The 12,059-nt window shown below is 49.2% G+C and overlaps 1 protein-coding gene across 1 annotated transcript in view; it reads right to left on the reverse strand.

The window, feature by feature from the left end:
• TEP1 (telomerase associated protein 1) overlaps positions 1-12,059 on the reverse strand; it is an 87,736-nt gene that overhangs the window by 24,619 nt on the left and 51,058 nt on the right. Inside the window, 13 exon segments of the mRNA XM_060254943.1 lie at positions 89-203; positions 1,195-1,283; positions 1,750-1,889; positions 3,011-3,161; positions 3,324-3,456; positions 3,567-3,659; positions 4,896-5,075; positions 6,758-6,911; positions 7,668-7,855; positions 8,210-8,401; positions 8,800-8,917; positions 9,011-9,127; positions 11,251-11,375. Coding sequence (XP_060110926.1) covers positions 89-203; positions 1,195-1,283; positions 1,750-1,889; positions 3,011-3,161; positions 3,324-3,456; positions 3,567-3,659; positions 4,896-5,075; positions 6,758-6,911; positions 7,668-7,855; positions 8,210-8,401; positions 8,800-8,917; positions 9,011-9,127; positions 11,251-11,375 — 1,795 coding nt within the window.

The following is a 12,059-nucleotide window of genomic DNA, read 5'->3' on the forward strand; positions in this document are numbered from 1 at the left end:
GGAGGATGGATTTGGTAAGTGGTCTGTCTTGATTAGCATAAATGTCGAGTTTACCAAGCTATTTGGTTTTTTTTTCCCCATGACTTACCATAGAGTGCATAGGCTTCTGAGAGGGAGGGAAGGAGACACAGCCGGGCATGAACACTCACGACTCTCAGGTCGGTCAGGAGAGAAGCCAGAGCATCAAGACAGCCACTTTGGACCTGATGGAGGAAAGAGATGTGCTAAGAGAAGGCACCAACAGGGCCCCTATTCTGCTTTTTCCATGCCCTATGGCTCTTTCTACCATGTCAAGTTCCAATTCCGTATCTGCACAAAACATCTCTCTACTCCCTTTAGCCATTTTTCTCTCTGTTAGCTATAAGGGAATAGAACAGGGATGGCCAGACTTGCTTAACATAAGAGCCACACTGAATAAATGTCAGATGTTTGAGAGCTGCAAGACAGGAAGGAAGGAAGGAATGGATGGAGAGGAGAGATGGAAAGAAAACAACTTTAACTTTAAATACATTTGCCAAGCGACCAGCTGGGTTGGCCTGGCCAAGTGATTTAAAGAGATAAATGCCTTCTCTGAGCCAGCCAATGAGGTGGTGGGTATTTAAATTTGGAAGACTCCATGAGGGTTTTAACTAATATATATATATACACACACTAAAAAACAAAATTATCCACAGTATTTTTCAGTATCTTTCACAGCCCATTTTTCAAAGACAATATACAATGTTCTTTTTTAGTTTGTAGGACTTCCTGAAGTCCAATAATTCTGAACCAGGTGTGACTGCAATTCCCAAACAGGTGTGGCTGCGACCGAACTGCTGCTTCTGTCCATTTTCAGAGTAAATCCTTCCTGAGGCAGCTCACCAAGCGTATTTCAATTGGCACTGCTCAGTATCTCAAACAGATCAAGCACGACTCCACACTTCTATTTGTCCTAAGCTTCTCTTGAAAGGGCCAGACCAGGTGGGGGCTTCAAGAGCCACACTATTTGTGCGAAAGAGCCACAGTTTGGCCACCCCTGGAATAGAAACATGTTTCTTCCCTGTTTTAAAAAAGCGAGGACTCAGCTGCTCAGGATACTGCCAAAAGGCCCCCAATATGACCCAACCATCACGGCCGTGGAGATTCCTAGTCCTTAGTGAGTGCTGCCTTGACCCCACCCCCAACAGGCATTACTTGTAGCGCTCAGTCACTTACCAGGTGATAGGGAAGCACCATCAAGGATTCAACCTCACAGTTGCGAAAGCTCCTAGAACCATCTGGGTCAGAAAGTTTCCACCAGTGGGCTGCATGAGAAGAAGACGACTGCAGATTTATACCCCGCCCTTCTCTCTGAATCAGAGACTCAGAGCGGCTCACAATCTCCTTTCCCTTCCTCTCCCACAACAGACACCCTGTGAGGTGGGTGGGGCTGAGAGGGCTCTCACAGCAGCTGCCCTTTCAAGGACAACCTCTGCCAGAGCTATGGCTGACCCAAGGCCATTCCAGCAGCTGCAAGTGAGGAGTGGGGAATCAAACCCGGTTCTCCCAGATAAGAGTCCGCACACTTCACCACTACGCCAAACTAACGAAACACCAGGGACATCTGCTCTACTGGTGTCAAATACAGCTAGAACTGTCAGTCTGCTGAAATTCAGCTGACCCAGCCAAGGAGGACAAGGTCAGAGCCCTCCCACAGGATAGGGCAGGGGCGACGTGGCTTACACGGATACCCTTTCCCCTCCGACTCCCAGAGCAAGACCTGGAGATTACCTGCCAAAAGAACATGGGCTGTGCGGTCCAAGCCTGGCTTTTTCAGGTAGCGTTTTTCCACAGCCGTCTTCAACGGGATGCCATAGAGATGGAGTCGGGAGCCAGGGGGTTCGGCTGGAGAACCACATGCCCTGAGGAGGCTGCAGGGAAATGGCACAGCAAGCGCCCTCAGAGCCTGGAGCAGTTTGTCTCAAGCACCAAAACAGGATCATAACATGTCCCATAGTGAGGGACTGCAGTCACGTCCCAGTTGGCTAGGGTCAGAACAACTGTCCCGCGGTTGCCATTTCTCTACTGGGGCAGGGGACCCTCCACCACCAGTGGGCACTTCCAGGCCACTGCTCAGCTGGATGTGAGGAGAAGTGGCAGGAAATTCTGTGTGTCTGGAGGAGGCATCCTGACAGGCTGATGTCACTTCCTGTGCACTTGGAAATGTCATCAGGACATCGCTGGGGACACTGGTATTTTCCCAATATAGAATTTTCCCCAAATGTCAGCTTGTCTCTTGTGCCTTCCAGCAATGTGCTGGTATCACTTCCGGGCACACAGGAAATGAGGTCAGTACACTGCAGGCGTGTGGGGGGGGCCCTGCCACCCCATGCCCTGTCACTTTGAGTAAATTCTACGCAGTCTACGGCCCTTGAGCCCCTGTTCCAAGTACTATTCCTAAAAGAGTTAAGAGAATATTTAAACAGGACCAGGGCTTTTTCTGTGGTGGCTCCAGAATTGTACAGACCTCTTGAACAGCCACAGTCATGAAGGAATTTCTTCCCTAGTCACTTTTCACAGGAAAGCAAATAGTATTATTTTTCTTCTGTCAAGCTGGAGATTTTAACAGGTTTTATTAAATCGCTCCTGCAAATGTTCTTTAGTGTTTCCATTTGTTTCCTAATAAACTGCCATGTAAACATTTTTGAGGAAAGGGAGCCTAGAAATCTGCTGTAAACAAACAGTCACCTAGTCAATCTGGGCAGATGACTGGCCCTCTGTGAGGTATCCGGACAAGTTCAAGAAGCAGGGCACTCCCAGGGGACGTGATCCAAAGCCCTTCTCTCCCCCCACCCCCACACTCCAGCAGTGGAAAAGAGCCAGAGTCCAGGGGCACCTTAAAGCCTAACAAAAACTGCAGCAGGGGAGGAACTTTCGTGAGTCGCTGCTCACTTCTTCAGATGTCTGAATCATGCCTTAAAACTACCAAGGGTTGATTCAAGCGAAGTAGTCCCCAGGCAACCACCGGAGGACCCCAAGGTGAACTGCTCACCCCCTCAGGCTCCGGAGGAAGTCGAAGAAAGAAGCCATGGGGTAGCCTCCGGCCCGTCTCCCGGCACAAATGGCTTCTTCCAGGTCAACGTTGGCTCCGTTCAGCTCTTTCCATGTAGCCAGGACGCCATAGAGATCTCGCTCGGTTAGTCCTGTAACGGGCACAGCCGCAAGAATCTTCTCAAGGAAACCCTGGCGACCCCAAGGACCACTCATGAGATGCTGCTATGCGGCCCCCTCTGGTGCTGAGCCAGCCAAACTACAGCACTGTTGGGCAGTCCCCCTTTACAACGACCTCCTTTTGCGCAACTTACCATCTCTGCTGGCCCAGAGGGACGCCAAGGCGACAGCGACCAGCTCCAGCCCGTGATCCTGCTCCAGGCACCCCAGCAGGTGCTGCAGCAGCAGGGGGAGAGAGACAGGCAGCTTCTGGATCCTCTCCGAGAGCTGGAGGGGGAGGAAGAACAGCAGAAGTGAAACGCTTAACTCTGCGAGCTCCTCGAGAGAAGCGGCCACACACGAGCTGCACTGTCCTCCACTGGTACCGACCCCCTCACCTTCTCATACAGAGCAAAGAGCCGCAGGTCCTGCGTCAGCAGCATCAGGTACAGAGGTTGTCGGGAGCCCCGTTTGAGCAGTACGAGGCGCATCTGGGAGGGCAAAAGGGGTCAAGAGACTTAAAGTATGCTCCTTGCTATTTCAACCACAGTATTCCACAGAACAGCCCATCCAAATCTATCCTCTCCCCTCCCCCGAAGGTTTTTTTTTTTTTTTTGCAATGGTGGCCCTTGCCAAAAATTGTGTGGAGAGGACAAACAACCAGAATTCCCAGTCTGGACCTCTTTTCCATAGTTTAAATCAGGGGTGTCGAACATGTGGCCTGGAGGCTGAATCAGGACCCTGTAGGGTTTCTATCAGGCCCCCGGGCAACTGGCTGTCCTCTGCTTCCTTCTCCCTCTCTCTTGCTTTCTTCTGCATCACAGCTTGCTTTGCAAGGCTTGCTCAATTGCACAGGAGCTACAGAGCAAAAACTCTATTTTCTCTATTGGCAGAGGCTCCTCCCTTGGGGAAGCAGGAGAGGCAGAACTTGCTTTGTCGGGCTCTTTCAATTGCACAGCAGAGCTACTGAGCCAAGCCTCTCTTCTTTCTATTGGCTGAGGCTCCTCCCCCTCCTGGTCCCCTGGGGAGGGAAGGAAAGAGCCAGAGCTTCCTTTGCTCAGTTCCCTGGATCCCATGGAAGAAATACAAAGAAAGCACCTTTAAGATTGACAAGTGCTAATGTTTTAAGGTTTTGTTTTGTTTCTTTAAATCTTCAATTGTTTGTCCGTGTCCTTTATAAAGTTTATATCTCTGCTACCTAATCTTAAAGAGGTATACACATGGCTCGGCCTGACAAGGTCTATGCCAGATCCGACCCTCATAACAAATGAGTTTGACCCTGGTTTAAATAGTCTACCCTGATGAAGCAGCACTCCAAACGGCATTCTAAATCACGCAACCTGACAAGCCTTTTATTCACGCAGCTTTGTCGATTCTGCTGTTGGGGAAGAGTCGCCTGCCTTGGTGGCCCTGATGGGGCAGACAAGCAAAACATACACTCTGGAAAAATACAGGCGTTTTAAACCTTCAACAGGCTGCTATACTCAAACTCTGCTGGTTGACATCAGAGGCCACAAAATTTATTTATTACTGATTTGCACAATCTGGACCCTGCCTTTCTGCCCTCACAAGGGCCACCAACCACCAAGCTCATCCAAAGGAAAAGCTGAGGACCTGCAGAAGTTTCCCATTCCATGTCTGGGTGCCACAATCCTGGCCGTGTGGAACGCTTGCGTGGGACGCCTGTCGTCTTCCGGATGGGGTCCGTTAAAAGCCCCTCTGCTTACCTGGTTGTTGAAGGCGGACTCTTCCAGCTTTTTGCCGTACAGTGCCAGATCCTTGCGGACCATGACCACTCGGTCAGGGGGGTCCAGCGGCCCCAGGGAGACAACGGTCACCTCTTTCCGTCGCTTGAGAGATCTGAGGAGGACCGATTCCTCAGAGACGCTGAGGATGAGGCTGACTCGCTGCAGGGGGGAGAGAGAGTGAATCCTACAGACAGATTCAGATGGATAGCCAAGTTGGTCAGAAGCAAGAGAACAAAGTTCAAGTCCAGTAGCACCTTGAAGACCACACACGTTTTGTTCAAGATAGAAGCTTTCCTGTGCATGTATCTGATGCAGTGCACATGAAAGAAGATTATGATATTGGATTTATATCCCGCCCTCCACTCTGAAGAGTCTCAGAGCGGCTCACAATCTCCTTTACCTTCCCCCCCACAACAGACACCCTGTGAGGTGGGTGGGGCTGGAGAGGGTTCTCACAGCAGCTGCCCTTTCAAGGACAACCTCTGCCAGAGCTATGGCTGATCCAAGGCCATTCTAGCAGCTGCAAGTGGAGGAGTGGGGAATCAAACCCGGTTCTCCCAGATAAGAGTCCGCACACTTCACCACTACACCAAACTGGCTCTCCAAGCTTACACCTTGAATAAAACTTGGGTGGTCTCAAAAGTGCCACAGGACTTGAACTTTGTTCCACAGTGTTATGTATGTGGACTTTATGTTTCGTGCGTGTGTGGGTAGTTCCAGCCTGACTCATTGGAGCCTCTAGGACTGAGGCTGGGGAAATGGGAACTATGGGAAGCAAGACCCAAACCTCTTCTTCCCTGGACCAATCACCAGCTCCCTGCTGGTTCAAACGACCCAATGACGTTCCAGCGCGGAAACTTTGCAGTGTATATAGTGGCCCTTTTGGCCTAGTACTGCGGTCTTAGTTTCACCGTTCCCCTGCTGTAACCAAATAAAGAGCTTTGATCATGGCAACCCAGCCTCTCCATGTCTCGAACCTGCTATTTAACATACAGAAAGAATGAGCAACACACAAAGCGAGAGTATCATCTGAATGAAGCCTTCTGTGAGCACCACCTTGCCAATGGGCAAAACCACCCTGCCAATGGACAAAATCTGTTGCAGCCCCCACCGTAGAATGGCCTATCTAAAGAGGTCAGGAAGGCTCCTGCTCTCTGGACTTTCCACACAATGGGCAAAACTGAATTATTCAACAGGGCATTTTGCACAGGAAACAGGGCGGAACTATTAATGGAGGACCGATTTCACACCAGGCTTGTTTCAGGAGGAGAGCCCTTTTGCTCCCGGGGCTTCTCTTCGTTTTTACATAAGTTGCCCTGGAGCTGCGAGTCGGCACGGTGCTTTCCCACAGCAAGCAAGATCCTCTTCCAGGCGGTTTCTGTTTGCCGCGGGAGGATGGCACACCAACTCGTAGCTCTGGGGCAACTTGTGCGAAAATGGAGAGAAGCCCTGGGATCAAAAGGGCTTTCCACTTGGAACAAGTCCTAGTGCGAAATCAGCCTATGTTTCAGAAATATGCTTGTGCTAAAGGGTTAGGAACTGCAGATTACGCCACTGTGTATAGTTTGTCTTATCAGCTGCTGTGAATAAGTTCTTACTATGCAATTTTTTCTTTTTAAAAATACGTCATGTTTTGATATGTATATCGTGGTTTCACCTCTGGTTGATTTCTGGATTTCTACAAGTCAAATCCTATTACATCGTCTACTGGCTGTTCCATTTTGTTGACTGCACTGAATTATTCTGCGTAATCAGTCTTGAGGCCCAGTGAGAAAGGCAGACCATAAATAACATAAATAAATAAAATGAAGCCTTCTTAGAAGAGGCAGGTAAGGGCTCACCTGGGGCAGCTGTTCAGGCAGCCAATCAGAGACCAGCTGCCCGCCGGCTGCATGGATCAGGTCAGCACCGTCAATCAGAACCACCAGAGACTGCCGACGCTTCAGCGACTGGGCCGCAGAATGGAGGAGGGAGTTGAACTGGGCCACCAGCCCCCTGCGAGAAACACCAGCAGTCTTTGGGCCAAGAGGACAGTGTGTAGCCATGAAGCTTCCCCAGTTGTGGGCACAACATGCAAATCCACTGAGGGGAACCCCTTCCCCCCCAGAAGTAAGACTCCGTTTATATTTTTAGATCAGCGGTGATGCTTCAAATGTTTTCTCAGGGCAGTTAAAGCACCCGTGCTGCACTGAATGCAAAGGTTACTTCCTCCCCTCCAGGACTGAACTCCAGAAAAAACAACAACAAAAAGCAATGGAGACTGCACATTTCCAGCATGACCAGTCTGAACCAGGGGAAATCTAGCAATACAGGGCACCTGTGGGTAATGCCTGTGATGTCATCTTGAAAAAATGTGATGTCATACATACAGCTGGAACAGTTTGCCAGGGGGGGGGGGGGACAAAGTGAAGGATGTCTGTATAATCAACCGGAACACACACGCTGCTTAAGAAAAGCTAGATAGTCCACCTGAACTTACTGACAGCTGACCAGCATTCGACTGGCTGGAACACCCATCTCGAAGCAAGTATTAGCTCCGCCTCATGGGCGAACAATGCAATGAACTGAACAAACTGTTGTTGATTCACTTACCTTTACTCAGTGAAAAAATAACCATTTCGCACTGTCCCCCTTCTCCCCTGGACATGTAAGAATCAGCTCAGTCTCCCTCTGACTCCATCTGGAGGTGTTTTTTCTCCATCTCCGCTATCCCCAGCACAAAAATGCCTCTGTGTCTATGACCCTGCTGACCTGTAGCTTGTGGGCGGGGACGGCGGCTGCTTCACCAGCTTCCTCAGCAGGGCACAGACCCGCCTTAACATGACCTGGACGTTGGCCTGATCGGGCCGGGCCCTCGTGAAGTGAGCCACAACATGGCAAGCGGGAGCGGGGTCTCCGTGGCGCGGGGCCTTTGCTCGGAGCTCTTTGGCCAGGGCTGCCTGTAGCAGAGAAGAGAAAAAAGCTGAGGGGGTGGGAAGAAGATATGTATAATCTCAAGACCTAGCAGCACCAAACAAATTGTTATTGTTTTAACTATAAAATGAATAATTTATAGAATGTATGATTTATAATATGTATTGTTCCAACTGTTTTTAGTGTTTTATGCTGTGAGCCACCCTGAGCCTGCTTCAGCAGGGAGGGCGGGATACAAATCAAATCAAATCTCAGCCAGGACCACGGCTTTTTTTTTTTGAGCAGGAGCGCAGTTCCAGCTGGGTTGCCATCAGAGGGTGTGGCCTATTATGCAAATGAGTTCCTGTTGGGCTTTTTCTGCCCAGGCCCCTTGTGCTCACCAAGAAGACGGTCTTGCCTTGCCCACATTCGCCGCTCACAACACAGATGCTGCCTCCGTGCAGCTGGGCAGCTGTGGCCCGGAGAAGCTTTGCCCGAGCGCAGAATCTCTTCTGCTGCAACTCCTGGAAAGATTCCTGCAAGATACTTTCTTCTGGCTCCTCCGACTCACCGTTGACCTTAGAACTTTCTCCCTGGGCCTGCGGAGATGGGACAAGACATTATATACATAGCTTCAAACTGCAGAGATTAAAAAAGAAATTATTCTACAAGTTATTCAGGAGTGCCACAAAATATTCAGGAGTGCCACAAAATGGGAAGTGGGTGCGGGGCTATCATTCCACCAGTGAAATGTTAGCTAATTAATGGGCCTCTCTAGAAAAGGAAATCTGTAGCTTTGGTACTACCACCAAGAAGGCACTGACCACCACACAATGTTAAGGGAACGCAAAACAGAGCCTCTGCTGCCAACTTCAGCACATGATATAGTTAGGCAGCAGTTCTCAAATTACCCTGCTTGTAAATGAATTCAGCTCAGAAACGAACTGGAAGTTTGCGCTACTGTTTTAAAATCAGTGTACCCAACACTTACCTGTATAAAGTGGTGAAAGATGCCTTCCCACAAATCCCGCAAGACTTTGGCACCAAATTCCTCAAGACCTTTGACAAAGGGCCGGCCTTGGGCTACTCCACCCCACTGACATGTGTACCTACGAAGGGAGAGGGCGGAGCACAGATATTGCTGGGCAGAGGGGAGAAGTGAAGTTACCTCACTGCAGCCACTGACTTCTCTTCCCCTTTACCTGCCAAGCGAAGCCAGATCTTTGTGCTTTTTGAGATGGTCCTTCAGATCTGCAATCCGGCTCTTAGCCTCTTCTGACTCAGCCGCAAAATCTGCCCTCCACGCTTCGGGTACCGACCTGCCCAGAGAGAAATGGCAGCAAAAGGGTCTAAAGGTGATTCTTAATAGGGGTGATCTACAAATTTGGAGGAGGTGAGCATTCGGAACTTTTGGGGACAAATGGAGGGCATATTGAATTTTAGGTAGCTCTTTGGGGAGGAACGGTGGCTCAGTGGTAGAGCATCTGCTTGGTAAGCAGAAGGTCCCAGGTTCAATCCCCAGCATCTCCCAACTAAAAAGGGTCCAGCCAAATAGGCTGAAAAACCTCAGCTTGAGACCCTGGTGAGCCGCTGCCAGTCTGAGTAGACATATACTGACTGATAGACCACGGGTCTGATTCAGTATAAGGCAGTTTCATATGTTCCCCCCACTTGCAGTGGATTCTGAAAGCTGGGGGGGGGAGCTGTTTTATACCGTTTACCCCGCCCTGAGGACAAAATTCTAGATTTCTGCCTTTTTAAAAAGTGGCTCACGACAAACAACCAAGCGGAAATTTCCCCTTCCTCAGTAAGGAAAAAAAATCCAGCAAAAAAGCAACACTCCATTGTCCTAGATGAAGTTGCCTTCTTTGGACTGCTAGTTTTTAATGTCCTGATTTGTGGTTACAAGCGACATCCAATCATGTTGCTGTGTGTTCAAATGGGCACTGCTGGATTAAAAAGGAAGAACCATTCAAGAACAAGTTGGCCTCGGCTTGTGCAAGTACGTCGGATCTCAAAAGCCAAGGCAGGGTCAACCACTCTGGTTAGTATCTGGATTGGGAGGCCACCAAAGAAGCCCTGGGTTGCTACACAGAGGCAGACGATGGCAAATCCACCTCTAAACGTCTCTTGCCTTGAAAACCCTGCGGGTGCGAGGTCACCGTAGATCAGCTGCGACTCAATAGCACTTTACACACACGCACTCACCTTAGAACTGCTAGCCACAATTTGGTACCAGGAAGAAATCAGATTTTGTTAAGAGTTTGCCTTCAAGGTCGAGGTCTTCGAAGACTTTGGGTGTTTTGGTGGGATTTGCCCACCAAAAAAAGGGGAGGGGGGACTGGAAGGATTTGGGAAAGGTTGGTAGAGGAGAATATTTCTTGTTTCCGTGGGCTTTGCAGGTCATGCTTTCATCCAAGCAAACAAACCAGGATCTCAGCTTGCGTGGTCCCCAACATACACCCAATCCCCAAGCCATTTCTACGGCCAGGACTGTGCATAATCCAACATTCTGAAATCTATTTGAATTGAACTGAAAGACATTTTCAATTCCATGGCACATGCCAAGATCCAAACAGACCTGATGCAAAACAGACCTGATCCAAAATTTGAATGGGCGGATCACAACAGGAGCCCTGATGTAAAATTAGGATAGAAACAGGGTTTTTTTAAAAATCAGGAACGCAGTTCTGGCTGGCTTGCCATCAGGGGGTGCGGCCTAATATGCAAATAGGTCCCTGTTGGTCTTTTTCTCCAAAGAGTCACGGGTGAAACAATTGCGATGTCAGGGGTGTTGCCTAATATTTAAATGAGTTCCTGCTGGGCCTTTTTGTAGCGAAAGTCCAGCAGGAACTTATTTGCATATTAGGCGGCAACTGGTGAATTGTCAGAGGTGTGGCTTAATATGCAAATGAGTTCCTGCTGGGTTTTTTCCTACAAAAAAGCCCCGTGTGAAACAATGGTGATATCAGGGGTGTGGTCTAATAGGCAGATGAGTTTCTGTTGGGGTTTTTCCTACAAAAAAGCCCCGTGAGAGACAATGCTGATGTCAGGGGTGTGACCTAATATGCAAATTAGTTCCTGCTGGGCTTTTTCTACAAAAAAATCCCTGGATAGAAAGATAATGAAGATTTTTTTAAAGAACACCCTTTGTTAGAGGTGACTGAAAGTGCTATCAAGCTACAGTTGACTCATGGCAACACTGTAAAGTTTCCAAGGCAAGAGGTGGAGAAAACTGCCTCTGCAAAGCAACGTTGGACGTCCTCGGTGGTCTCCTATCCAACTACTGACCAGGGGCCAACCCTGTTAGCTTCCAAGATCTGGCTAGCCTGGACTATCCGGTTCATCCAGATCAGCACACCCTTGTGTTAGGGACAGGGTGAATAACTGACACGGATCTATTTTGCATAGCAGGGAGAGTATTTGAAGATAAACGTGCTACCCAAGGAAGTCTGCTTCTCGGAGATAGAAGAAGGCCCTGGACTTGGCTGATGGCTTCTTGCAACCGTTCAGGAACTGAATAGCCTCCAGCTCTGTGATGGAGCGGCCTGCCGGGTAGGACTTCAGCTGTGGAGACAACCCAAATCCATTCATTTAGACACCATAAACAGCCTCCTAAGGCACCTGGTTCCGTGATAGCAGTTCTGGGTTTAGTTTTGCTAATCGTGTCTGTCCCTTTTTCATCTGCAGTTACTCTTTTAGTCATTCATTTATTTAATTTATATCCCGCCCTTCCCGCCGAAGGCAGGCTCAGGATGGCTCACAAACTGAGGGTCGTCACAAGCACATTAGTGTGACCGGTAAAACAAACAACAATAAAAACATAAAAACAATTGGTTAAAACATTTTGCATGTGCTACTATAATAGCTTCAGGCAGCGATTGAATTCTGGTAGTTAGCTGTACTCGGAGGTCTCAGGATCGTCTTAGCGTGATAAGATAGGCCATCGGTGGTGTTCTTATGGGCCAGTCCCGTTGCTGTAGTTGTTACCATCATATAAATGCCTGCCAGAAGAGTGCTGTTTTGCAGGTTCTGGGGAACTGTAGAAGCTCTCCCAGGGCCCTAACCTCCTCTGGCAATTCATTCCACCAGCTAGGGGCAGCAACGGAAAAGGCCCTGGCTCTCGTTGTTTTGAGCCTCGCTTCTCTGATGCTGGGGACGGTCAACAGGTTTTGAGACCTGGACCGAAGTGCTCGCTGGGGCATGTGCAGGGAAAGGCGGTCCCTAAGGTATGCAAGACCCTGGCCATAT

This window comes from Heteronotia binoei, chromosome 15, assembly GCF_032191835.1.
Source record: "Heteronotia binoei isolate CCM8104 ecotype False Entrance Well chromosome 15, APGP_CSIRO_Hbin_v1, whole genome shotgun sequence".
NCBI classification, from domain to species: domain Eukaryota; kingdom Metazoa; phylum Chordata; class Lepidosauria; order Squamata; family Gekkonidae; genus Heteronotia; species Heteronotia binoei.